The sequence below is a fragment of the Patagioenas fasciata genome, chromosome 39 (genome assembly GCF_037038585.1).
Source record: "Patagioenas fasciata isolate bPatFas1 chromosome 39, bPatFas1.hap1, whole genome shotgun sequence".
In the NCBI taxonomy this organism is placed as follows: Eukaryota; Metazoa; Chordata; class Aves; order Columbiformes; family Columbidae; genus Patagioenas; species Patagioenas fasciata.
Genome location: NC_092558.1, coordinates 1,186,381 through 1,212,010, shown reverse-complemented (window position 1 = coordinate 1,212,010; position 25,630 = coordinate 1,186,381). Strand labels below are relative to the sequence as shown.

General features: G+C 67.1%; 2 protein-coding genes across 2 annotated transcripts; one reads left to right on the top strand and one right to left on the bottom strand.

Moving 5' to 3' along the window:
• Positions 1-1,319: 1,319 nt before the first annotated feature.
• Positions 1,320-17,013, top strand: LOC139826271 (fermitin family homolog 3-like). Its single transcript, XM_071801493.1, has 14 exons — positions 1,320-1,617; positions 4,574-4,807; positions 7,405-7,536; positions 7,645-7,789; positions 9,098-9,200; positions 9,873-9,980; positions 10,508-10,642; positions 10,749-10,798; positions 11,967-12,088; positions 12,526-12,632; positions 13,443-13,697; positions 14,807-14,931; positions 15,583-15,721; positions 16,610-17,013. Exons 1-14 carry the CDS (start codon positions 1,404-1,406, stop codon positions 16,781-16,783), a joined length of 2,043 nt encoding a protein of 680 aa, XP_071657594.1. The 5' UTR covers positions 1,320-1,403; the 3' UTR covers positions 16,784-17,013.
• Positions 17,014-17,247: 234 nt separating this feature from the next.
• TRPT1 (tRNA phosphotransferase 1) lies at positions 17,248-25,548 on the bottom strand. The gene is made up of 7 exons (XM_071801512.1): positions 25,456-25,548; positions 24,806-24,887; positions 22,915-23,072; positions 20,590-20,764; positions 19,501-19,557; positions 18,314-18,424; positions 17,248-17,550 (listed from the first exon to the last, which is right to left on the bottom strand). The coding sequence occupies exons 1-7, from the start codon at positions 25,510-25,512 to the stop codon at positions 17,486-17,488; spliced, it is 705 nt and encodes a 234-aa protein (XP_071657613.1). The 5' UTR covers positions 25,513-25,548; the 3' UTR covers positions 17,248-17,485.
• Between the last annotated feature and the right edge of the window lie 82 nt (positions 25,549-25,630).

Below are 25,630 nucleotides of genomic sequence, written 5' to 3'. Positions count from 1 at the left end.
ATGGGGTCCCGAACGCCTGGGTCCCCGTTGTATGGGGGGGTGTCAATGGGGTCCCGAACGCCTGGGTCCCCGTTGTATGGGGGGGTGTCAATGGGGTCCCGAACGCCTGGGTCCCCGTTGTATGGGGGGTGTCAATGGGGTCCCGAACGCCTGGGTCCCCGTTGTATGGGGGGGTGTCAATGGGGGCCCGAACGCCTGGGTCCCCGTTGTATGGGGGGGTGTCAATGGGGTCCCGAACGCCTGGGTCCCCGTTGTATGGGGGGGGTGTCAATGGGGTCCCGAACGCCTGGGTCCCCGTTGTATGGGGGGGGTGGGGGGTCCCGAACGCCTGGGTCCCCATTGTATGGGGGGGTGTGAATGGGGTCCCGAACGCCTGGGTCCCCGTTGTATGGGGGGGTGTCAATGGGGTCCCGAACGCCTGGGTCCCCGTTGTATGGGGGGGGGGGTGTTAATGGGGTCCCGAACGCCTGGGTCCCCGTTGTATGGGGGGGGTGTCAATGGGGTCCCGAACGCCTGGGTCCCCGTTGTATGGGGGGGGGGGTGTTAATGGGGTCCCGAACGCCTGGGTCCCCGTTGTATGGGGGGGTGTCAATGGGGTCCCGAACGCCTGGGTCCCCGTTGTATGGGGGGGGTGGGGGGGGCCCGAATGCCTGGGTCCCCATTGTATGGGGGGGTGTCAATGGGGTCCCGAACGCCTGGGTCCCCGTTGTATGGGGGGTGTCAATGGGGTCCCGAACGCCTGGGTCCCCGTTGTATGGGGGGGGTGTCAATGGGGTCCCGAACGCCTGGGTCCCCGTTGTATGGCGGGGTGTTAATGGGGTCCCGAACGCCTGGGTCCCCGTTGTATGGGGGGGGTGTCAATGGGGTCCCGAACGCCTGGGTCCCCGTTGTATGGGGGGGTGTCAATGGGGTCCCGAACGCCTGGGTCCCCGTTGTATGGGGGGGGTGGGGGGTCCCGAACGCCTGGGTCCCCGTTGTATGGGGGGGGGGGTGTCAATGGGGTCCCGAACGCCTGGGTCCCCGTTGTATGGGGGGGGGGGTGTCAATGGGGTCCCGAACGCCTGGGTCCCCGTTGTATGGGGGGGGGGGTGTCAATGGGGTCCCGAACGCCTGGGTCCTCTCCCATGTGAAGGGCGGGGCCAGGGTGGGGCAGGGGGGTCTCCCCCCATTGAGGACCCAGGCCCCATGGTGCAGGGGACCCAGGCGTCCGGGCCCCACGGCTCCTCCCCTTTGTCACTTCCTCTGCGGTGACACTCGCTTGGAGGGGGGGGGTTGGGGTGAACCCAGGCGTCCGGGGCCCCACTTCCCCCTGTGGGGCAGGGCGGGAAGGGGACCCAGGCGTCCGGGTGCGTGGCGGGAAGGGGACCCAGGCGTCCGGGCAGAGGAACCCAGGCGTCCGGGCCATGGCGGGGCTGAAAACGGCGAGCGGGGAAAGCATCGACGGCTCCTTCGAGCTGCATGTGGAGGTGGAGGAGGACGACGCTGTGGGGCAGCCCTGCCCCACGGATCCCCCCGGCCCCACGGCGGGACCCACGGCGCCCACCCAGACCCTCGCCCTCCGCGTCACCGGGGACCTGCACGTCGGTGGCCTCATGCTCCTCATCGTGGAAACCATCGGTGAGCGACCCACGGCGGGACCCATAGGGAGGGACCCAGGCCCCACATCTCCAGATCCCATGGGGAGGGACCCGGGCCCCACATCTCCAGATCCCATAGGGAAGGACCCAGGTGTCCGGGCCCCACATCTCCAGGTCCCATGGGGAAGGACCCAGGCATCCGGGCCCCACATCTCCAGGTCCCTTAGGGAAGGACCCAGGCGTCCGGGCCCCACATCTCCAGGTCCCTTAGGGAAGGACCCAGGCGTCCGGGCCCCACATCTCCAGGTCCCATAGGGAAGGACCCAGGCGTCTGGGCCCCACATCTCCAGGTCCCTTAGGGAAGGACCCAGGCGTCCGGGCCCCACATCTCCAGGTCCCTTAGGGAAGGACCCAGGCGTCCGGGCCCCACATCTCCAGATCCCATGGGGAGGGACCCAGGCCCCACATCTCCAGGTCCCATGGGGAGGGACCCAGGCGTCCGGGCCCCACATCTCCAGGTCCCATAGGAAAGGACCCAGGCGTCCGGGCCCCACATCTCCAGGTCCCATGGGGAGGGACCCAGGCCCCACATCTCCAGGTCCCATGGGGAGGGACCCAGGCGTCCGGGCCCCACATCTCCAGGTCCCATGGGGAGGGACCCAGGCCCCACATCTCCAGGTCCCATAGGGAAGGACCCAGGCGTCCGGGCCCCACATCTCCAGGTCCCTTAGGGAAGGACCCAGGCGTCCAGGCCCCACATCTCCAGGTCCCATGGGGAGGGACCCAGGCGTCCGGGCCCCACATCTCCAGGTCCCATGGGGAGGGACCCAGGCCCCACATCTCCAGGTCCCGTAGGGAAGGACCCAGGCATCCGGGCCCCACATCTCCAGATCTCATAGGGAGGGACCCAGGCGTCCGGGCCCCACATCTCCAGGTCCCATAGGGAAGGACCCAGGCGTCCGGGCCCCACATCTCCAGGTCCCTTAGGGAAGGACCCAGGCGTCCGGGCCCCACATCTCCAGGTCCCATGGGGAGGGACCCAGGCCCCACATCTCCAGGTCCCATGGGGAGGGACCCAGGCGTCCGGGCCCCACATCTCCAGGTCCCTTAGGGAAGGACCCAGGCGTCCGGGCCCCACATCTCCAGGTCCCATGGGGAGGGACCCAGGCCCCACATCTCCAGGTCCCATGGGGAGGGACCCAGGCGTCCGGGCCCCACATCTCCAGGTCCCATGGGGAGGGACCCAGGCCCCACATCTCCAGGTCCCGTAGGGAAGGACCCAGGCATCCGGGCCCCACATCTCCAGGTCCCATAGGGAAGGACCCAGGCGTCCGGGCCCCACATCTCCAGGTCCCATAGGGAGGGACCCAGGCGTCCGGGCCCCACATCTCCAGGTCCCATAGGGAAGGACCCAGGCGTCCGGGCCCCCCCGTTGCCATCACGCGCTGCTGAGTGGCACTGGGGGGAGGGGCAGGATCTGGCCCAGCCCTTATCGGGGGGCCCTGGGGGTCCCCACTTCCGTGTCCCCCCCGTGTCCCCCCCGTGTCCCCCCCCGTGTCCCCCCCGTGTCCCCCCCCGTGTCCCCCCCCGTGTCCCCCCCTATGTCCCCCCGGTGTCCCCCCCGTGTCCCCCCCGTGTCCCCTGGCCGGGGCGATAAGGGAACCGCAGGGTATAAATAACCCCGGGTGGGGGGGCTCCCGGACGCCTGGGTCCCCCCGGACGCCTGGGTCCCCCCTGTGCCCCCCTTGTGGTTTGGGGGGTGGGGGGGAACCCCATTAGCACCCAATGGTGCCCCCAGCCCCCCATAGCACCCCAATAACCCCCCAAAATCCCCTATAACCCCCCTCCCAGTGCTCCCAGTAACCCCAGTGTCCCAACCCCCACTGGGACTGGTCTGACCACTCACTGTGGTGCCATCAATGACACCCCAGAGCCCCCCATAGCCCCCTATAGCCCCCCATAGTCCCCTATAACCCTCCATATCCCCCTGTACCCCCCTCCCAGTGCTCCCAGTGCTCCCAGTAACCCCAGTGTCCCAGGCCCCCACTGGGACTGGTCTGACCACTCACTGTGGTGCCATCAATGACACCCCAGAGCCCCCATAGCCCCCCATAACCCCCATACTCCCCTATATCCCCCTGTACCCCCCTCCCAGTGCTCCCAGTGCTCCCAGTAACCCCGGTGTCCCAGGCCGCCGCCGGGACTGGTCGGCCCACGCCCTGTGGTGGCATCAATGACACCCCAGAGCCCCCATAGCCCCCTATAACCCCCATAACCCCCCATTAACACCCCATAAACCCCCCTGTACCCCCCTCCCAGTGCTCCCAGTGTTCCCAGTAACCCCAGTGTCCCAGGCCGCCGCCGGGACTGGTCGGCCCACGCCCTGTGGTGGCATCAATGACACCCCAGAGCCCCCATAGCCCCCTATAACCCCCATAACCCCCCATTAACACCCCATAAACCCCCCTGTACCCCCCTCCCAGTGCTCCCAGTGCTCCCAGTAACCCCGGTGTCCCAGACCATTGCTGGTACTGGTCTGACCACTCACTGTGGTGCCATCAATGACACCCCAGAGCCCCCCATAGCCCCCCATAGCCCCCCATAACCCCCATACTCCCGTATATCCCCCTGTACCCCCCTCCCAGTGCTCCCAGTGCTCCCAGTAACCCCGGTGTCCCAGGCCGCCGCCGGGACTGGTCGGCCCACGCCCTGTGGTGGCATCAATGACACCCCATAGCCCCCCATAGCCCCCTATAACCCCCTATAACCCCCATTAACACCCCATAAACCCCCCTGTACCCCCCTCCCAGTGCTCCCAGTGCTCCCAGTAACCCCAGTGTCCCAGGCCCCCACTGGGACTGGTCTGACCACTCACTGTGGTGCCATCAATGACACCCCAGAGCCCCCATAGCCCCCCATAACCCCCATACTCCCGTATATCCCCCTGTACCCCCCTCCCAGTGCTCCCAGTGCTCCCAGTAACCCCGGTGTCCCAGGCCGCCGCCGGGACTGGTCGGCCCACGCCCTGTGGTGGCCGAGGCGCCGCCGCTGGCTCCTGCGCACGGGGGCCACCCTGGACGCGCTGGGGGTCGGGGGGGACGCGCGGCTGCGGTTCCAATCCCGGCTGCGGCCCCTGCGCCTGCGGCTCCCGAACCGGCTCCGCCTGCGCCTGCGCGTCACCTTCGCGGGGACGGTGACACACGTGGTGGCGCACGTCTGTCACCTGCTGGGTACGACGGGGACACTGGGGGTGTCAGTGATGGGGTCACTGGGGGTTATTGGGGTCACTGGGGGTTATTGGGGCTGTGGTCAGGGTCAAGGTCACCTTCGCGGGGACCGTGACACACGTGGTGGCGCACGTCTGTCACCTGCTGGGTACAATGGGGACACTGGGGACACTGGGGGACACATGGGGGGTGTCAGTGATGGGGTCACTGGGGGTTATTGGGGTCACTGGGGGTTATTGGGGCTGTGGTCAGGGTCAAGGTCACCTTCGCGGGGACAGTGACGCACGTGGTGGCGCACGTCTGTCACCTGCTGGGTACGACGGGGACACTGGGGACACTGGGGGACACACGGGGGGTGTCAGTGATGGGGTCACTGGGGGTTATTGGGGTCACTGGGGGTTATTGGGGCTGTGGTCAGGGTCAAGGTCACCTTCGCGGGGACAGTGACACACGTGGTGGCGCACGTCTGTCACCTGCTGGGTACGACGGGGACACTGGGGGTGTCAGTGATGGGGTCACTGGGGCGTCAGTGATGGGGTCACTGGGGGTTATTGGGGTGACTGGGGGTTATTGGGGCTGCGGTCAGGGTCAAGGTCACCTTCGCGGGGACCGTGACACACGTGGTGGCGCACGTCTGTCACCTGCTGGGTACGACGGGGACACTGGGGACACTGGGGGACACATGGGGGGTGTCAGTGATGGGGTCACTGGGGGTTATTGGGGCTGTGGTCAGGGTCAAGGTCACCTTCGCGGGGACAGTGACACACGTGGTGGCGCACGTCTGTCACCTGCTGGGTACGACGGGGACACCGGGGGGGTCACGGGGGGGGTCACTGGGGGTGTCAGTGATGGGGTCACTGGGGGTTATTGGGGTCACTGGGGGTTATTGGGGCTGCGGTCAGGGTCAAGGTCACCTTCGCGGGGACGGTGACGCACGTGGTGGCGCACGTCTGTCACCTGCTGGGTACGACGGGGACACCGGGGGGGTCACTGGGGTGTCAGTGATGGGGTCACTGGGGGTTATTGGGGTCACTGGGGGTTATTGGGGCTGTGGTCAGGGTCAAGGTCACCTTCGCGGGGACAGTGATGCACGTGGTGGCGCACGTCTGTCACCTGCTGGGTACGACGGGGACACTGGGGGAGTCAGTGGGGGACACCAGGGGGGTCAATGGGGACACTGGGGGGTCAGTGGGGGTCAATGGGGAGTCAATGGGGGACAATGGGGACACACTGGGGGATTCAGTGAGGGACACTGGGGAGTCAATGGGGGACACTGGGGACACACTGGGGACTCAATGGGGGACAATGGTAGGACTGGGGGAGTCAATGGGGGACACTGCGGGGGAGTCAATGGGGAACACTGCGGGGGTCAATGGGGACACTGGGAGGACTGGAGGGGGTCAGTGGGGGACACTGGGGAACACACTGGGCAAGTCAGTGGGGGTTATTGGGGTCACTGTGGGACACTGGGGCAGTCAATGGGGGACACTGGGGGGGTCAATGGGGGACACTGGGGAGTCATTGGGGGACACTGGGGACACACTGGGGGAGTCAAAGGGGGACACTGGGGGGTCAATGGGGGACACGGGGGGGGTCAATGGGGGTCACTGGGGAAGTCAATGGGGGACACTGGGGGGGTCAATGGGGGGCAATCGGGGAGTCAATGGGGGACACTTGGGGGTCAATGGGGGACAATGGTGGGACTGGGGGAGTCAATGGGGGACACTGGGGGGGTCAATGGGGGACAATGGTGGGACTGGGGGAGTCAATGGGGGACACTGGGGGGTCAATGGGGGACACTGGGGGGGTCAGTGGGGGGCAATCGGGGAGTCAATGGGGGACACTGGGGGATCAATGGGGGACACTGGGGAGTCAATGGGGGACACTGGGGGGTCAATGGGGGAGTCAATGGGGGACACTGGGGGGTCAATGGGGGACACTGGGGAGTCACTGGGGGTTATTGGGGTCACTGGGAGAGTCAATGGGGGACACTGGTGGGGTCATTGGGGGGCTCTGAGGACACACTGGGGGTCAATGGGGGACACTGGGGGGGTCAATGGGGGACACTGGGGGGACGGGGGAGTCAATGGGGGACACTGGGGGGGTCAATGGGGGACATTGGGGGGGTCAATGGGGGACACTGGGGGGGTCAATGGGGGACATTGGGGGGGGTCAATGGGGGACACTGGGGGGGTCAATGGAGGACAATGGGGGAGTCAATGGGGGACACTGGGGGGTCAATGGGGGACATTGGGGGGATCAATGGAGGAGTCAATGGGGGTTATTGGGGTCACTGGTGAAGTCACTGGGGGACACTGGGGGAGTCAATGGGGGACACTGGGGGGGTCACTGGGGGTTATTGGGGTCACTGGGAGTTATTGGGGGTCACTGGGGGTTATTGGGGTCACTGGGAGTTATTGGGGGTCACTGGGGGTTATTGGGGTCACTGGGGGTTATTGGTGCTGCGGCTCAGGGTCAAGGTCACATTCACGGGGGGTGGTGACACAGGGGGTGACACAGGGCGGTCACTGCTGGGGGGACACTGGGGGGGGGGGTCCCGTGTCCCCCAGTGACGTCATTTCCGGGGGTGGGGGGGGCAGGGATCCGGTTCCCCGAGGAGCTGTCGCTGCTGCGGCCCGAGGAGGGGGAGGGGGCGGAGGGGGAGGGGCGGAAGGGCGCGGCCCCTCCCCCACCCCCGCACTTCGACCTCACCCACGTGCGGCTGCCGCCAGGTGAGGGGGGGGGGGCGATGGGGGGGGCGGGGGGGGAGGGGCAGGACCCCCCCAAACCCCCCATCCGGGTACCAACCCCCACCCCCTCCGCCCCTCCCCCCCGCGCAGGTGACGAGCAGCCGGGGCCCCTCCCCCCTCTGCCCCCCGAGTGTCAGCAGGCGCTGGTGGCTCCGAGGGGGGGGATGGGCCCCATTGTCCCCCCTCGCCCCCCCCGCGGGAACCCCCTGCTGCGCAGAGCCCACCTGCACGCGCGGTAGGGGGCGTGGCCTCAGGGAAAGGGGGCGGGGCCAAGGGAGGTGGGGACCTGGAGAGCTTGGGGGCGTGGCCTTGTGGGGGCGGGGCTGTGGAACCGTGTGGGACCACTGGGGGGGCGGAGCCTCAGGGAAATGGGGGCGGGAACACGGGAGGTGGGGGCGGTGCCTCAGGGAACTGGGGGCGGGGCCCCGAGGGGGCGGAGCCTGGGAAAATAGGGGCGGGGCCTCGATGCGTTTGGGGGCGGACTCGTGTAGGGATTGGGGGCGGGGCATCGGGGATATGGAGGTGGGGCCACGGCTCACCTGGGGGCGGGGCCGAGGGGGTGGGGGCGTGGACGATTTGGGGGCGGGGCCTTTGGGGCGGGGGGCTGGGGCTGTGGAGCCGTGTGGGGTGCGGCCACCAGGGGGCGGGGCCTCAGGGAAATGGGGGCGGGGTCTCAGGGGGGTGGGGTGGTGGAGAACTTGGGGGCGGAGCCTCAGGCAGTGTGGGCGGGGCGGGGGCCTCGGGGTAGGGGCGGGCTGGGGGGGTGGGGCCTCTACGTGTGTGGGCGGGGCTGTGGGCGGGGCCTCCAGCGTTGTGGGCGGGGCTGTGTGGGTGTGAGCGCCCCCCCTGCAGGTGGCTGGACGCGTGGGGGCGGGGCCTCCTGGAAGTGAGGGCGGGGCCTCAGGGGGGCGGGGCCTCGGGCGTTGTGGGCGGGGCTCTGCAGGTGTGAGCGCGCCCCCTGCAGGTGGCTGGACGCGTGGGGGCGGGGCCTTTCGGGGGGCGGGGTCTTAGGCGCGTGGGCGGGGCCTCAGGTGTTGTGGGCGGGGCTGTGTGGGTGTGAGCGCGCCCCCTGCAGGTGGCTGGACGCGTGGGGGCGGGGCCTCCTGGAAGTGAGGGCGGGGCCTCAGGGGGGCGGGGCCTCGGGCGTTGTGGGCGGGGCTGTGTGGGTGTGAGCGCCCCCCCTGCAGGTGGCTGGACGCGTGGGGACGGGGCCTTTTGGGGGGCGGGGTCTTAGGCGTGTGGGCGGGGCCTCAGGTGTTGTGGGCGGGCCCCTGTGGGTGTGAGCGCGCCCCCTGCAGGTGGCTGGACGCGTGGGGGCGGGGCCTCAGGGAAGTGGGGGCGGGGCCTCTGCGGGGGTGGGGTCTTAGGCGTGTGGGCGTGGCCTCGGGCGTTGTGGGCGGGGCCGTGCGGGTGTGAGCGCGCCCCCTGCAGGTGGCTGGACGCGTGGGGGCGGGGCCTCCTGGAAGTGAGGGCGGGGCCTCAAGGGGGCGTGGCCTCGGGCGTTGTGGGCGGGGCCGTGCGGGTGTGAGCGCGCCCCCTGCAGGTGGCTGGACGCATGGCTGTCGCTGCTGGAACAGGACGTGGGGGACGACGCGGAGCTGCTGCTGCGCTTCAAGTTCCACTGTCACCTTGACCTTGACCCCCAGGTGACCCCTGCCTGACACCCCCCCCCCGTGTCCCCCGTGTCCCTGATGTCCCCATGTCCCCGTCCCAGCTGGACCACCCTCCATGTCCCCATATCCCCCCCATGTCCCCCAATGTCCCCATGTCCCCCAATGTCCCCATGTCCCCCCATGTCCCCCAATGTCCCCATGTCCCCCAATGTCCCCATGTCCCCCCATGTGCCCGATGTTCCCATGTCCCCAGCTGGACCCCCCCACCTGTCCCTGCTCTATGAACAGGGGAGTTGTCCCCAATGTCCCTCCTGTCCCCCCAGTGTCCCTGATGTCCCCATGCCCCCTATGTCCCCCCCGTGTCCCTGATGTCCCCATGTCCCCCATGCCCCCCATGTCCCCCCCGTGTCCCTGACGTCCCCCGTGTCCCCTGTCCCAGCTGGACCCCCCCCGCCTGGCCCTGCTCTATGAGCAGTGGAGTTGTCCCCAATGTCCCCATGCCCCCCAATGTCCCCATGTCCCCCATGTCCCCCCATGTCCCCCCATGTCCCCCAATGTCCCCAATGTCCCCATGTCTCCCATGTCCCCCATGCCCCCCATGTCCCCCCATGTCCCCCATGCCCCCCATGCCCCCCATGTCCCCATGCCCCCCATGCCCCCCATGTCCCCCCGTGTCCCTGACGTCCCCCGTGTCCCCTGTCCCAGCTGGACCCCCCCCGCCTGGCCCTGCTCTATGAGCAGACGCGCTGGGCTCTGCTGGGGGACGAGTTCGACTGCACCGAGGAGGAGGCGCTGCTGTTCGCAGCCCTGCAGGTACCGAAACCACCCGAATGCACCCCAAAACACCCCCGAAACACCCCCCAAACCCCCCACAGACCCCCCAGGACCCCCAAACCCCCCATGGGATCCCCCAGCCCCCCAAAAGCCCCCTGGGACCCACAGACCTCCCAGACCCCCCCAGGACCCCCATTTCCCCCCAGTCACCTGGGTCCCTCCTGGATGCCTGGGTCCCCCCGAACTCCTGGGTCCCTCCCGAACTCCTGGGTCCCCCCGAACTCCTGGGTCCCTCCCGAACTCCTGGGTCCCTCCTGAACTCCTGGGTCCCTCCCGAACTCCTGGGTCCCCCCGAACTCCTGGGATCCCTCCCCGAACTCCTGGGTCCCTCCCGAACTCCTGGGTCCCCCCGAACTCCTGGGATCCCTCCCGAACTCCTGGGTCCCTCCCGAACTCCTGGGTCCCTCCCGAACTCCTGGGTCCCTCCCTGAACTCCTGGGTCCCTCCCGAACTCCTGGGTCCCCCCGAACTCCTGGGTCCCCCCAGTCTCCCCATTATGTCCCCAGTACCACATCGATGAGCTGGGGGAGCGGGCGGAGCCGGGCGGGGCTGAAGGGGGCGGGGCCTCGGACGATCTGGACTCCGCCCTCCGGAAACTGGAGCTGACGCTGGGGGGGGAGACCCCCAACCCCCCCCCACTGGTGAGAATGGGGGCACTGGGGGGAACTGGGAGGAACTGGGGGCGGCTCCTTGACCATACTGGGCGATACTGGGAGTCACTGGGAGTCACTGGTCCCCTGTCCCCAGGAGGAGCTCACGGCCGTCCCCGAACTGGCGGAGGAGCTGGAGATCTACAGGTACCCCCGGACGCCTGGGTCCCCCCCGGACGCCTGGGTCCCTCCCGGACGCCGGGGTCCCTGGGTGATGTGGGGGGTGGGGCCCGGATGCCTGGGTCCCTCTCGGACACCTGGGTCCTCCCCCGGACGCCTGGGTCCCCCGGATGCCTGGGTCCCTGGGTGATGTGGGGGGTGGGGCCCGGACGCCTGGGTCCCTCCCGGACGCCTGGGTCCCAACGGATGCCGGGGTCCCTGGGTGATGGGGGGGGTGGGGCCCGGATGCCTGGGTCCCTCTTGGACACCTGGGTCCTCCCCCGGACGCCTGGGTCCCTGGGTGATGTGGGGGCTGGGAGGTGGGGCCCGGACGCCTGGTTCCCCCCCGGACGCCTGGGTCCCCCCCGGATGCCGGGGTCCCTGGGTGATGTGGGGGGTGGGGGGGTGGGGCCCGGACGCCTGGGTCCCTCCCGGACGCCTGGGTCCCCCGGACGCCTGGGTCCCTGGGTGATGTGGGGGGTGGGGGGTGGGGCCCGGATGCCTGGTTCCCTCTTGGACACCTGGGTCCCCCCGGACACCTGGGTCCTCCCCCGGACGCCTGGGTCCCCCCGGACGCCTGGGTCCCCCGGACGCCTGGGTCCCTGGGTGATGTGGGGGGTGGGGGGTGGGGCCCGGATGCCTGGGTCCCTCTTGGACACCTGGGTCCCCCCGGACGCCTGGGTCCCCCCGGACGCCGGGGTCCCTGGGTGATGTGGGGGGTGGGGGGTGGGGCCCGGATGCCTGGGTCCCTCTCGGACACCTGGGTCCTCCCCCGGACGCCTGGGTCCCCCGGATGCCTGGGTCCCTGGGTGATGTGGGGGGTGGGAGGTGGGGCCCGGACGCCTGGGTCCCTCCCGGACGCCTGGGTCCCCCCGGATGCCGGGGTCCCTGGGTGATGTGGGGGGTGGGGGGTGGGGCCCGGACGCCTGGGTCCCTCCCGGACACCTGGGTCCCAACGGATGCCTGGGTCCCCCGGACGCCGGGGTCCCTGGGTGATGTGGGGGGTGGGGGGTGGGGCCCGGACGCCTGGGTCCCTCCCGGACACCTGGGTCCCAACGGATGCCTGGGTCCCCCGGACGCCGGGGTCCCTGGGTGATGGGGGTGGGAGGTGGGGCCCGGACGCCTGGGTCCCTCCCGGACGCCTGGGTCCCCCCAGGCCCCGCAAGCTGACCCTGCGGGGGTTCCGTCCGGCCTGGGTGACGCTCAAGGGGACGTCGCTGTCGTACGGACGCAGCCCCCCCACCCCGGGGGAGCCCCCCCAGGAGCTCAACCTCAGGGGTGAGACCCCGGGACCCCCACATGGGTCACCCCGAACTCCTGGGTCCCCTCCCGAACTCCTGGGTCCCTCCCCGAACTCCTGGGTCCCTCCCCGGACTCCTGGGTCCCCTCCTGAACTCCTGGGTCCCTCCCTGAACTCCTGGGTCCCTCCCGAACTCCTGGGTCCCTCCCCGAACTCCTGGGTCCCTCCCCGGACTCCTGGGTCCCCTCCTGAACTCCTGGGTCCCCCCTGAACTCCTGGGTCCCTCCCGAACTCCTGGGTCCCTCCCGAACTCCTGGGTCCCCTCCCGAACTCCTGGGTCCCTCCCGAACTCCTGGGTCCCTCCCTGAACTCCTGGGTCCCCCCGAACTCCTGGGTCCCCAAACTCCTGGTTTCCCCCCAAACTCCCGGATCCCCCCCGAACTCCTGGGTCCCTCCCGAACGCCTGGGTCCCCAGGCTGTGACGTCACCCCCGATCTGGACGTGGGGTCCCAGCGATTCGGGATCAAACTCCTGGTGGCGGCTCCGGCCGGGATGAGCGAGATCCAGCTGCGCTGCCGTGACGTGGGTCCCAGGGGGTTTGGGGGTCCCCAGGGGGTTTGGGGGTCCCGGGGGGGTTTTGGGGGTCCCGGGGGGGTTTTGGGGGTCCCCGGGGGGGTTTGGGGTCACCAGGGGGGTTTGGGGTCCCCCCCACCCTCCCAGTGCAACGATTTGGGGGTTTTGGGGGGACCCAAAGGGGATTTGGGGGCGTCCCAGGGGGGGTTTTGGGGTGGCTGGGGTGGGGGTGTTGGGGTCCCCAGGGGGGTTTTGGGGGTCCCCAGGGGGGTGTTGGGGTCCCCGGGGGCTTTTGGGGTCCCAGGGGGTTTGGGGTCCCCATGGGGGTGTTTGGGGGTCCCTAGGGTTGTTTGGGGTCCTATGGGGGGAGTTTGGGGTCCCATGGGGGGGTTTGGGGTCCTATGGGGGGAGTTTGGGGTCCCATGGGGGGTTTGGGGTCCTATGGGGGGAGTTTGGGGTCCCATGGGGGGTCTGGGGGCCACAGGGGGGATTTGGGGGTCCCTGGGGGGGATGTTTGGGGTCCCAGGGGGGTTTTGGGGTCCTTGGGGTTGGGGTGATTTTGGGGGGGGGGTTTCTGGGTGTTTTTGGGGTCTTGACCCCCCCATTTTGCCCCCCCAGCCCCCCCCTCTGGGTCACTGGGGATTTGGGGGTTCCTGGGGGTTTTTGGGGGGGTCTCTGGGGGTTTTTGGGGTCCCAGAAGTTTTGGGGGGTTCCTGGGTTTTTTTGGGGTGTTTCTGGGGGTTTTTGGGGGGTTTCTGGGGGGTTTCTGGGGGTTTTTGGGGTCCCCAGCCCCCCCTGACCCCCCGTTTCCCCCCCCAGCCCCCCCAGTACGCCCGTTGGGTCACCGGGCTCCGTTTGGCCTCGCGGGGGCGCTCGCTGGGGGACCCCGAGTTCGGGCCGGGGGTGGCGGGGGTGCTGGAGGTCATGGGGGTCACCGGGGTCACCAGCGGGGTCACCACGCCGGGGGGGCGGGGCCCGGTGGCCACGCCCACCCTGGACACGCCCCCCCGCCCCCCCCCGGACCCCCGGGCGCTGCTGCCCCCCCGGCTGCTGCGGAAAGGACGGGAAAAGCAGGTAAGGCCGGTTCGGACCAGTTCAGACCAGTATAGACCAGTACTGACCAGTACAGACCAGTATAGACCAGTACAGACCAGTTCAGACCAGTATAGACCAGTACAGACCAGTTCAGACCAGTTCATACCAGTACAGACCAGTATAGACCAGTACAGACCAGTACAAACCAGTATAGACCAGTACAGACCAGTACAGACCAGTACAGACCAGTTCAGACCAGTTCATACCAGTACAGACCAGTATAGACCAGTACAGACCAGTACAAACCAGTATAGACCAGTACAGACCAGTTCAGACCAGTACAGACCAGTATAGACCAGTACAGACCAGTTCAGACCAGTACAGACCAGTACACATCAGTACACACCAGTATAGACCAGTACAGACCAGTAACCCCCCCCCCAGTGACCTCCTCAGTGACCCCCCCGCCAGCTGCAGCGGAAAGGGCGGGAAACACAGGTGACAACCAGCATAGACCAGTATAGACCAGTATAGACCAGTGACCCCCCACGGTGTCCCCCCAGTCCCCATCAGTTCCTCCCAGTCCCCCCCAGTGTCCCCAGTGTCCCCCCAGTTCCCCCAAGTCCCCCCCATTCCCCCAGTTCCCCCCATCCCCCCAGTCCCTCCAGTTCCCCCCATCCCCCCATTCCCCCCAGTCCCCCCATTCCCCCAGTTCTCCCCATCCCCCCAGTCACCCCCAGTCACCCCCAGTTCCCCCCAGTCCCCCCATCCCCCAAGTTCTCCCCATCCCCCCAGTTGCCCCCAGTCACCCCCAGTTGCCCCCATTCTCCCCCAGTCACCCCCAGTTCCCCCCAGCCCCCCCAAGTCCCCCCATTCCCCCCATCCCCCCAGTTCCCCCCAGTCCCCCCATTCCCCCATCCCCCCAGTCCCTCCCAGTCCCTCCCAGTCCCCCCAGTTCCCTCCATTCCCCCCCATTCCCCCCAGTTCCTCCATCCTCCCCATTCCCCCCAGTCCTCCCAGCCCCTTCCATTTCCCCCCAAGTCCCCCCAGTCCCCCCATCCCCCCAGTGTCCCCCCAGTCCCCCCATTCCCCCCACCCCCTCCAGTCCCCCCCCAGTGTCCCCAGTGTCCCCCCCCCGCTGTCCCCAGCTGGTTCCCCGTATCCTGGAGCTCCTCCACCGCCTGGGGGCGCTGTCGCGGGACCAGGCCCGGCTGCGCTTCCTGGAGGCCTGGCGGGCACTTCCGGGCTTCGGCCTGGCCTACTTCCTGGTCAGGTACCGGGGGACCGGGGGCATCGGGGGGCACTGCGGGGGGAATGGGGGGAACTGGGGGGGTCTGGGGGGTCTGGGGGCACTGGGGGGGCTGTTGGGGGCACTGGGGGGGAATGGGGGGCACTGGGGGGGTCTGGGGGGTCTGGGGGCACTGGGGGGGCTGTTAGGGGCACTGGGGGGGAATGGGGGGCACTGGGGGGGGCTGGGGGCACTGGGGGGGCTGTTGGGGGCACTGGGAGGCTCTGCGATGGTTACTGGGGGTACTGGGAGTTAGGGGGATTCTTCCCTCACCTCGGGGGGACCCAGGAGTGCGGGAGGGACCCAGGAGTTCGGGAGGGACCCAGGAGTTCGGGGAGGGACCCAGGAGTTCGGGAGGGACCCAGGAGTTCGGGGAGGGACCCAGGAGTTCGGGAGGGACCCAGGAGTTCGGGGAGGGACCCAGGAGTTCGGGAGGGACCCAGGAGTTCGGGAGGGACCCAGGCGTTCGGGGAGGGACCCAGGAGTTCGGGAGGGACCCAGGAGTTCAGGGAGGGACCCAGGAGTTCGGGAGGGACCCAGGAGTTCGGGAGGGACCCAGAAGTTCGGGAGGGACCCAGGAGTTCGGGAGGGACCCAGGCGTCCTGGAGGGACCCAGGCGTCCGGTTGTGTGCTCAGGTTCAAGGGCGGGCGCCGGGACGAGGTCCTGGCCGTGGGGCCCTCGCAGCTGCTGCGCTTGGACCCGGGCGGCGCCGTCACCCGCGCCTGGCGCCACAGCGACCTCCGCCAGTGGAACGTCAACTGGGACAGCCAGCAGGTACGCCTGGGTCCTCCCGAACGCCTGGGTCCCTCCCGGACGCCTGGGTCCCTTCCCGAATGCCTGGGTCCCCCCCAAACGCCTAGGTCCCCCGAACGGCTGGGTCCCCCTCCCGCACTCTTTGGTCAACCCCTGAACTCCTGGGTCCTTCTTCCGAACTCCTGGGTCCCCCCTGAACTCCTGGGTCCCTCCCAGACGCCTGGGTCCTCCCCGGACGCCTGGGTCCCCCACACTCCTGCGTCCCTCCCGAACTCCTGGATTCCCCCCGGACTCCTGGGTCCCCCCTGCACTCCTGGGTCCCTCCCGAACTCCTGGGTCCCTCCCGAACTCCTGGGTCCCTCCCGAACTCCTGGGTCCCCCTGAACTCCTGGGTCCCCTCCCGAACTCCTGGGTCCCCCCCGCACTCCTGGGTCCCCCCCTGAACTCCTGGGTCCCTCCCGAACTCCTGGGTCCCCCCCCGCACTCCTGGGTCCCCCCCCGAACTCCTGGGTCCCTCCCGAACTCCTGGGTCCCCCCCGCACTCCTGGGTTCCCCCCCGAACTCCTGGGTCCCTCCCGAACTCCTGGGTCCCTCTCCCCAACTCCTGGGTCCCCTCCCAAACTCCTGGGTCCCTCCCTGAACTCCTGGGTCCCTCCAGAACTCCTGGGTCCCCCCCGCACTCCTGGGTCCCCCCCGAACTCCTGGGTCCCTCCAGAACTCCTGGGTCCCCCCCAAACTCCTGGGTCCCTCCCGAACTCCTGGGTCCCCTCCCGAACTCCTGGGTCCCCCTCCGGACTCCTGGGTCCCCCCCGCACTCCTGGGTCCCTCCCGAACTCCTGGGTCCCCCCCCGAACTCCTGGGTCCCCCCCGCACTCCTGGGTCCCCCCCATGACCCCGCTCCCCCCGCAGGTGACGCTGGAGCTGGAGGGGGAGGTGACGCTGGCGCTCACGCTGCGCAGCGCCCCCTGCTGGCTGCTGCACCAGTTCCTGGGGGGGTTCCTGTGCCTGGGGGGGCGGCGCCCGGGGCGCCCGCTGGACCAGAAGCTGCTGCAGCAGCTCACGGGGGGGCCCGAGCCGCTCTGACCCCGCCCCCGGCCCCGCCCACACCGCCAGGCCCCGCCCACAGCCCCACACCCCACCCCGTTATCCCTGGTTTGGGGATGTGTTCCCCCCCCCCCGTTATTATTGGTTTCTCCCCACACGCCACCCCTTGATGGCCCCGCCCACACTCGCGGCCCCGCCCCCTTTGGGGTGGAGCCACCGCAAGCCCCTCCCCACCCCACGTGTGGAATAAACGAGGTGAGAATGTTTAATTAGCAACTGGCGGTTAATTAGCGGGGGTGTGGGGGTGTGGGTGGGTGTGGTCGGAGTGGGCGTGGCTTAAGAGGGCGTTGCCTCAAATTGCCTGGTTTGCAACAATTTATGGGGGCGGGGTCTTGATAGGCCACACCCCCCCCCCCACGCGATGCCCCGCCCCCATTGGGGTGGAGCAAACTCAGGCCCCGCCCCCTCCACCCCTCCCTATAACAGCAGCCAAAGACCAGAAATGAGTGATGATGTTTAATTAACAACTATGGGGTAATTAGGGGTGTGGCCAATGGGCGTGGCCACGCTGGGCGTGTCCCGCGGGTGGGCGTGGTGTCCTCATTTTGCCCATTCGCCCTAATTTTGGGGGTAAAACTGCAATATTTGGCACCCACGCTGCATCAGCCGAGGGGGCGGAGCTTTGGAAGGCCACGCCTCCCACGGGGAGCCCCGCCCCTTAGGGGGTGGAGCCAAGGGGTGTCACGGTTGTTCATTGGTGGTTTCGGGGTCATTTTCAGGGGTTTTGTCCAATGGGAGGAGACACCCTGAGGGGGGAGGGGAGAAAAGGGAATAGCGTGGGGGTTCCCATGGAAACGGGGCCGGGGGGGGGGGGGGTGGGGGTGGGTGCTTCTTGGGGTCCCCCCGAACTCCTGGGTCCCTTGGGGCACTCCTGGGTCCCTCCGAACTCCTGGGTCCCTCCTGAACCCTTGAGTTCCCCCGGACTCCTGGGTCCTCCCCTGAACTCCTGGGTCCCCCCCGAACTCCTAGGTCCCTTGGGGCACTCCTGGGTCCTCCCCCGGACTCCTGGGTCCCTCCCGAACTCCTGAGTCCCTCCAGAACTCCTGGGTCCCTTGGAGCACTCCTGGGTCCTCCCCCGGACTCCTGGGTCCCTCCCGAACTCCTGAGTCCCTCCAGAACTCCTGGGTCCCTTGGAGCACTCCTGGGTCCCTCCCGGACTCCTGGGTCCCTTGGGGCACTCCTGGGTCCCTCCCGGACTCCTGGGTCCCTTGGAGCACTCCTGGGTCCCTCCCGGACTCCTGGGTCCCTTGGGGCACTCCTGGGTCCCTCCCGGACTCCTGGGTCCCTTGGAGCACTCCTGGGTCCCTCCCGGACTCCTGGGTCCCTTGGGGCACTCCTGGGTCCCTCCCGAACTCCTGGGTCCCTTGGAGCACTCCTGGGTCCCTCCCGGACTCCTGGGTCCCTTGGGGCACTCCTGGGTCCCTCCCGGACTCCTGGGTCCCTTGGGGCACTCCTGGGTCCCTCCCGGACTCCTGGGTCCCTTGGGGCACTCCTGGGTCCCCCACTCACGGTGCGGCCGCAGCTGCAGGACCCTCAGGAAATACTTTGGGGGGAGCCGCCCCCCCGCGTCCCCCGGCGTCAGGATCACCCCATTGGCCGAGAGGAAAAAGGGGATCCCGTCTGGGGGGGGACAGATGGGGGGGTCACCAGGACGCCTGGGTCCCCCCCGAACTCCTGGGTCCCTCCCGAATTCCTGGGTCCCTCCAGAACTCCTGGGTCCCCCCCCCAAACTCCTGGGTCCCCCCGAACTCCTGGGTCCCCCTGGAACTCCTGGGTCCCTCCCGAACTCCTGGGTCCCCACCTGAACTCCTGGGTTCCTCCCGAACTCCTGGGTCCCCCAGGTCTACCCCATTCCCCTTGGTGTCCCCTTGTTTACCTTCCCCCCCGACCCCGTGACCCTGAACTTTGGTTCCCCCCAACTTTGGTTCCGCCCCCCCCGTGTTACATTAAACCCCTTCCCCACCGGTCCCACCTCTTTACTGCCCCCCCCAGCCCCCGTGACCCTGAACTTTGGTTCCCCCCAACTTTGGTTCCGCCCCGCCCTGTGTTACATTAAACCCCTTCCCCACCGGTCCCACCTCTTTACTGCCCCCCCCAGCCCCCGTGACCCTGAACTTTGGTTCCCCCCAACTTTGGTTCCGCCCCCCCGTGTTACATTAAACCCCTTCCCCACCGGTCCCACCTCTTTACTGCCCCCCCCAGCCCCCGTGACCCTGAACTTTGGTTCCCCCCAACTTTGGTTCCGCCCCGCCCTGTGTTACATTAAACCCCTTCCCCACCGGTCCCACCTCTTTACTGCCCCCCCCAGCCCCCGTGACCCTGAACTTTGGTTCCCCCCAACTTTGGTTCCGCCCCCCCCGTGTTACATTAAACCCCTTCCCCACCGGTCCCACCTCTTTACTGCCCCCCCCAGCCCCCGTGACCCTGAACTTTGGTTCCCCCAACTTTGGTTCCGCCCCCCCATGTTACATTAAACCCCTTCCCCACCGGTCCCACTTCTTCACTGCCCCCCCAGCCCCCGTGACCCTGAACTTTGGTTCCGCCCAACTTTAGGGTTCCCCCCGCCCCCCCAACCCATTTTTGTACTTTTCTGTCCCTGGAACTTTGGTTCCCCCAATTCCCCGGACGCCTGGGTTCCCCCCCCCCCCCGCCCCCGGACGCCTGGGTCCCCCCCGGACGCCTGGGTCCCCCCTCACCCTCCAGCGCTCGGGGGCCATCAATGAAAATGGCGATTTCTGAGTCCGTTCTCATCCCTGCGGGGGGAATTGGGGGTGGGGGTGGGGTCGGAATTGGGGGTCGGACCCGGGTGTGGGGGTCACCCCAGGATTGCAGTTGAGGATCCGGGGTTTTGGGGTGCAGGACATGGGGGTCTTTGGGGGTCCCCCTACGTTTGGGTTCCCCTTTTTTGTGGTTTCCCCATTTTTTTGGGGTCCCCCCAACTGTTTCTGGGGTCCCCCGGGTGTTATTATTTGGGGTCCCCCCCCCATTTCCAGTTCCCCCTATTTCCATGATCCCCCGTTTTTGGGGTCCCTGTTTCCAGGTCCTCTGGGGTGCTTTGGGGGTCCCTCCCATTTTTAGGGTCCCCCTGGGTGTTTTTGGGGTACCCCCCTTCCCCCCCCCCCCCATTTCCAGGTCCCTCTGTTTCTGGCTTCCCGTTTTTTAGGGTCCCGCCGGTTTCATTTCCGCCCCTCCCGAGCTCATTTCCACCCCGCCAGGTTCATTTCCGTCCCCCCAGGTTCATTTCCAGCCCCCCCGGCTCATTTCCAGGTTCATTTCTACCCCCCCAGCTCTTTTCTGGGTCCATTTCCACCCTCTCCCGGGCTCATTTCCAACCCCCCCGGTTCATTTCCAGCCCCCCCGGCTCATTTCCGGGTTCATTTCCACCCCCACCAGCTCATTTCTGGGTCCATTTCCAGTCCCTCCCCGGGCTCATTTCCAAACCCCCCGGTTCATGTCCACCCCCCCCCGGTTCATTTCCAGCCCCCCCGGCTCATTTCCGGGTTCATTTCCACCCCCCCGGCTCATTTCTGGGTCCATTTCCAACCCCCCCGGTTCATTTCCACCCCCCCGGTTCATTTCCAACCCCCCCCGGTTCATTTCCAGCCCCCCCGGCTCATTTCCGGGTTCATTTCCGGGTTCATTTCCGCTCCCCGACTCATTTCTGGGTCCATTTCCAACCCCCCCGGTTCATTTCCACCCCCCCCCGGTTCATTTCCAGCCCCCCCGGCTCATTTCCGGGTTCATTTCCGGGTCCATTTCCGGGTTGATTTCCGCCCCCCCCTCACCGCTGCGCACGCCGGGGTCCCCGGGCAGCCCCGGTGCCAGGTGGATGTGGTTCCGCCCCATTCGCTGCAGCCCCCCCGCCAGGATCGGGCCCAGCAGGCGGCGCCGGGTCCCGTGGGCGAGGGTGGGGGGAAGGGAATCGGGGGTGCGCAGGGGGGTCAGGGCCAGCAGGGGCACCTGGGGGACAAAACCACCCCCAAATACACCAAAATACACCGAAAACAGCCCCAAATTACCCCTAAGTACACCAAAAACACCCCAAAATACACCCAAATGCCCCAAAATACACCAAAACCAGCCCCAAAACACACCCAAAATACACCAAAACCACAGGAAAATACACCCCAAATGCCCCAAAGTTACCCCTAAATCCACCCAAAACACCCAAAAATACACCCCATAATACACCAAAACCAACCCAAAATACACACCCCAAAATACCGCAAAATACACCCAAAAATGCACCCTAAACACACCAAAAACACCCCAAAATTACCCCTAAATACACCCAAAATGCCCCCAAATTACCCCTAAATACCCCAAAATTACCCCTAAATCCGCCCAAAACACCCAAGAATACACCCCAAAATACACCAAAACCAACCCAAAATACACACCCCAAAACACCCCAAAATACACCCAAAAAACACCCTAAATACACCAAAAACACCGCAAAATTACCCCTAAACACCCCAAAAATACCCCTAAATACACCCAAAATTACCATTAAGTACCCCCAAATTACCCCTAAATACACCCAAGAATACACCCCAAAATACACCAAAACCAACCCAAAATACCCCAAAATACACCCAAAAATGCACCCAAAATACACCAAAATCACCCCAAAATTACCCCTAAACACCCCAAAATTACCCCTAAATACACCCAAAATGCCCCAAAATTACCCCTAAATACCCTAAAATTACCCCTAAATACACCCAAAAATACACCCCAAAATACACCAAAACCAACCCAAAACACACACCCCAAAATACCCCAAAATACACCCAAAATACACCAAAAACACCCCTAAACACACCCAAAATTACCCCTAAATACACCCAAAAATACACCAAAACCACCCCAAATTACACCAAAAACCACCCCCCAAAATACACCCAAAACTGCACCCAAAACACCCCAAAGTACACCCCAAAATACCCCAAAATACACCCAAACCAGCCCAAATACACCAAAACTAACCCAAAATCCACCCCAAAATACCCCAAATACACCAAAACCAACCCCAAATACACCCCAAAATACCCCAAAATACCCCAAATACACCAAAACAAACCCAAAATTATCCCTAAATACTCCAAAATTACCCCAAAATACACCCAAATACCCCAAAATACACCCAAATACACCCAAATACACCCAAAACTACACCCACCGCCCCCCCTTGAGACCCCAACCCTCCCCCAGGGACCCCAATTCCCCCCACCAGGGTCCCCCCCAAACCCCTTGGGACCCCCAAACAGCCCCAGGGACCCCAATTCCCCACCCAGGGTCCCCCAGGGACCCCAATTCCCCTGGGACCCCCATTCCCCCCAAGGACCCCTAAACCCCCACCAGGGTCCCCCAATCCCCCCCCGCCAGGGTCCCCCCAAACCCCCTGGGACCCCCCAGACCCCCAGGGCCCCCAAACCCCCAGGGCCCCCCCAGACCCCCAAACCCCCAGGGCCCCCCCAGACCCCCTGGGACCCCCAAACCCCCCCCAGGGATCCCCAACCCCCCCCAGGGACCCCAATTCCCCTGGGACCCCCATTGCCCCCAGGGACCCCTAAACCCCACCCAGGGTCCCCCAACCCCCCCCCTCAGGGTCCCCCCAAATCCCTTGGGACCCCCAAACCCCCCAGGGCCCCCCCAAACCCCCTGGGACCCCCAAACCCCCAGGGCCCCCCCAAATCCCCTGGGACCCCCAAACCCCCAGGGCCCCCCCAGACCCCTTGGGACCCCCAAACCCCCCAGGGCCCCCCCAAACCCCCCAGGGCCCCCCCAGACCCCCTGGGACCCCCAAACCCCCCAGGGCCCCCCAGACCCCCTGGGACCCCCAAACCCCCCAGGGCCCCCCCAGACCCCCTGGGACCCCCAAACCCCCAGGGCCCCCCCAAACCCCCTGGGACCCCCAAACCCCCCAGGGCCCCCCCAGACCCCCTGGGACCCCCAAACCCCCCAGGGCCCCCCAGACCCCCTGGGACCCCCAAACCCCCCAGGGCCCCCCCAGACCCCCTGGGACCCCCAAACCCCCAGGGCCCCCCCAAACCCCCTGGGACCCCCAACCCCCCCAGGGCCCCCCCAGACCCCCGTCCCCCCCTCACCGCGAGCGAGTGCCCCTGGTTGGCTCTGATCCCGGGGGGCTCGGGGCGCAGCGAGAAGCGGCCCTTGGGGTCCCCCCGGACCACCCAGAGCACGTCGGGCTGGGTGACCCCCGAAAACAGGGGGTGGGACAGCAGGGCCCCCAGGTCCACGAACCCGTCTGTGTGCACCCCAAAATCACCCCGTGAGCCCCAAAATAGGACCCAGTGAACCCCAAACCCAACATCTGCACCCCAAAATGACCCCGTGAGCCCCCAAACCCAACATCTGCACCCCAAAATGACCCCGTGAGCCCCAAACCCAACATCTGCACCCCAAAATGACCCCGTGAGCCCCAAAATAGCACCCAGTGAACCCCAAACCCAACATCTGCACCCCAAGAACCACCCAGAGCACGTTGGGCTGGGTGCACCCCAAAAACAGGGGGTGGGACAGCAGGGACCCCAGGTCCACGAACCCGTCTGTGTGCACCCCAAAACGACCCCGTGAGCCCCCAAACCCAACATCTGCACCCCAAAATGACCCCGTGAGCCCCCAAACCCAACATCTGCACCCCAAAATGACCCCGTGAGCCCCAAAATAGCACCCAGGGAACCCCAAACCCAACATCTGCACCCCAAGAACCACCCAGAGCACGTTGGGCTGGGTGCACCCCAAAAACAGGGGGTGGGACAGCAGGGGATGGAGACCACGAACCCATCTGTGTGCACCCCAAAATGACCCCGTGAGCCCCAAACCCAACATCTGCACCCCAAAATGACCCCGTGAGCCCCAAAACCAAACATCTGCACCCCAAAATGACCCCGTGAGCCCCAAAATAGCACCCAGTGAACCCCAAGAACCACCCAGAGCACGTTGGGCTGGGTGCACCCCAAAAACAGGGGGTGGGACAGCAGGGGATGGAGACCACGAACCCATCTGTGTGCACCCCAAAACATAACACACAGTGAACCCCCAAACCAGCCCCATCTGAACCCCGAAACCACCAGAAACCCACCTGTCTGCACCCCAAAAACACCATTGGGGGACTTGGGGTATTTGGGGGTCCCGGGCTGGGGGTATCTGGGGGTCCCAAGGGAATTTTGGGGGGGTCCTGGGGGTGGTTTGGGGTCCAATGGGACACTTGAGGATTTCGGGAGGGGTTTGGGGTCCCAGGGGGTATTTGGGGGTCCCGGGGGTTATTTGGGGGTCCCAGGGAGTATTTGGGGGTCCCAGGGCAGTTGGGGTCCAGGGGTTGGTTTGGGGTCCTGGGGGGTACTTAGGGGTCCTGGGGGTTATTTGGGGGTCCCAGGGAGTGTGCTTGGGGGTCCCAGGGGGTATTTGGGGGTCCCAAGGGGGTTACTTGGGGGTCCCGGGGCTGTATTGGGGGTCCCATGGGGTGGTTTGGGGGTCCCAGGGGGTATTTGGGGGTCCCGGGGGTTATTTGGGGGTCCCGGGGAGTATTTGGGGGTCCCAAGGGGGTACTTGGGGGTCCCGGGGCTGTATTGGGGGTCCCAGGGCAATCTGGGGGTCCTGGGGTTATTTGGGGGTCCCACGATGTACTTGGGGGTCCCAGGGGGTATTTGGGGTTCCTGGGGGCAGTTTGGGGGTCCCAGGGCTGGTTTGGGGGTCTCGGGGGGTATTTGGGGGTCCCGGGGCAGTTTGGGGGGCCCAAGGGGTCTCGGGGACACTTCGGGGTCCTAGAGCAGTTTGGGGGTCCCAGGCGGTACTTGGGGGTCCCGGGGAGTGTTTGGGGGTCCCGGGGCTGGTTTGGGGGTCCCGGGGTTGGTTTGGGGGTCCCAGGTGGTTGGGGGTCCAGGGGCTGGTTTGGGGTCCCGGGTCAGTTTGGGGGTCCCGGGGGTACTTGGGGGTCCCATGGGGGGTTGGGGGTCCCGGGGGTGGGGTCGCACGCACCCGGCCCCATGTGCAGCCCCACGGCCTCGGCCCCATGGCGCAAAACGTAACTGAGGGTGCGGGACAGGGACACCGAGCGGGCCTGGGGACACGGGCACGAGTGGGACACGGACGCCTGGGTCCCGCCCGGACGCCTGGGTCCCTCCCGAACTCCTGGGTCCCTCCCGAACTCCTGGGTCCCCCCCGCACTCCTGGGTCCCCCCCGCACTCCTGGGTCCCCTCCCGAACTCCTGGGTCCTCCCCCGAACTCCTGGGTCCCCCCCGCACTCCTGGGTCTCCCCCCGCACTCCTGGGTCCCCTCCCGAACTCCTGGGTCCTCCCCCGAACTCCTGGGTCCCTCCCGAACTCCTGGGTCCCTCCCGAACTCCTGGGTCCCTCCCCGAACTCCTGGGTCCCCCCCGCACTCCTGGGTCCCTCCCGCACTCCTGGGTCCCTCCCGAACTCCTGGGTCCCCTCCCGAACTCCTGGGTCCCCCCCGAACTCCTGGGTCCCTCCCGAACTCCTGGGTCCCTCCCGCACTCCTGGGTCCCCTCCCAAACTCCTGGGTCCCTCCCGAACTCCTGGGTCCCCCCCGAACTCCTGGGTCCCCCCCGCATTCCTGGGTCCCTCCCGAACTCCTGGGTCCCCCCGAACTCCTGGGTCCCCAAAACCTCCTCCCGTCTCCGCCGCCGCCGCCGGGTGGTGCTCGTTTCCTCCCCGGCCGCCATGCCGGCGCCACGTGACACTCGCCCCACGTGATCACCGTCCCTCCCCACGTGACCGCCCCCCCCCGTTCCCCCAACGTCACCACACGGGGGCGCTTTCGCCTGGGAAAGGGTTTATTGC

Bases quoted from the DNA above. Each gene is read 5' to 3' on its own strand.
- LOC139826271 (XM_071801493.1), top strand. From the start codon at position 1,404: ATGGCGGGGCTGAAAACGGCGAGCGGGGAAAGCATCGACGGCTCCTTC. The intron at 7,537-7,644 runs GTGAGGGGGGGG...CCCCCCGCGCAG, and splicing joins CCACGTGCGGCTGCCGCCAG to GTGACGAGCAGCCGGGGCCC. The intron at 7,790-9,097 runs GTAGGGGGCGTG...CGCCCCCTGCAG, and splicing joins AGAGCCCACCTGCACGCGCG to GTGGCTGGACGCATGGCTGT.
- TRPT1 (XM_071801512.1), bottom strand. From the start codon at position 25,512: ATGGCGGCCGGGGAGGAAACGAGCACCACCCGGCGGCGGCGGCGGAGA. The intron at 19,558-20,589 runs GTGAGGGGGGGG...TTCCCCCCGCAG, and splicing joins GGACCCCGGCGTGCGCAGCG to GGATGAGAACGGACTCAGAA. The intron at 17,551-18,313 runs GTGAGTGGGGGA...CTCCCCCCTCAG, and splicing joins CCTGCAGCTGCGGCCGCACC to GGTGTCTCCTCCCATTGGAC.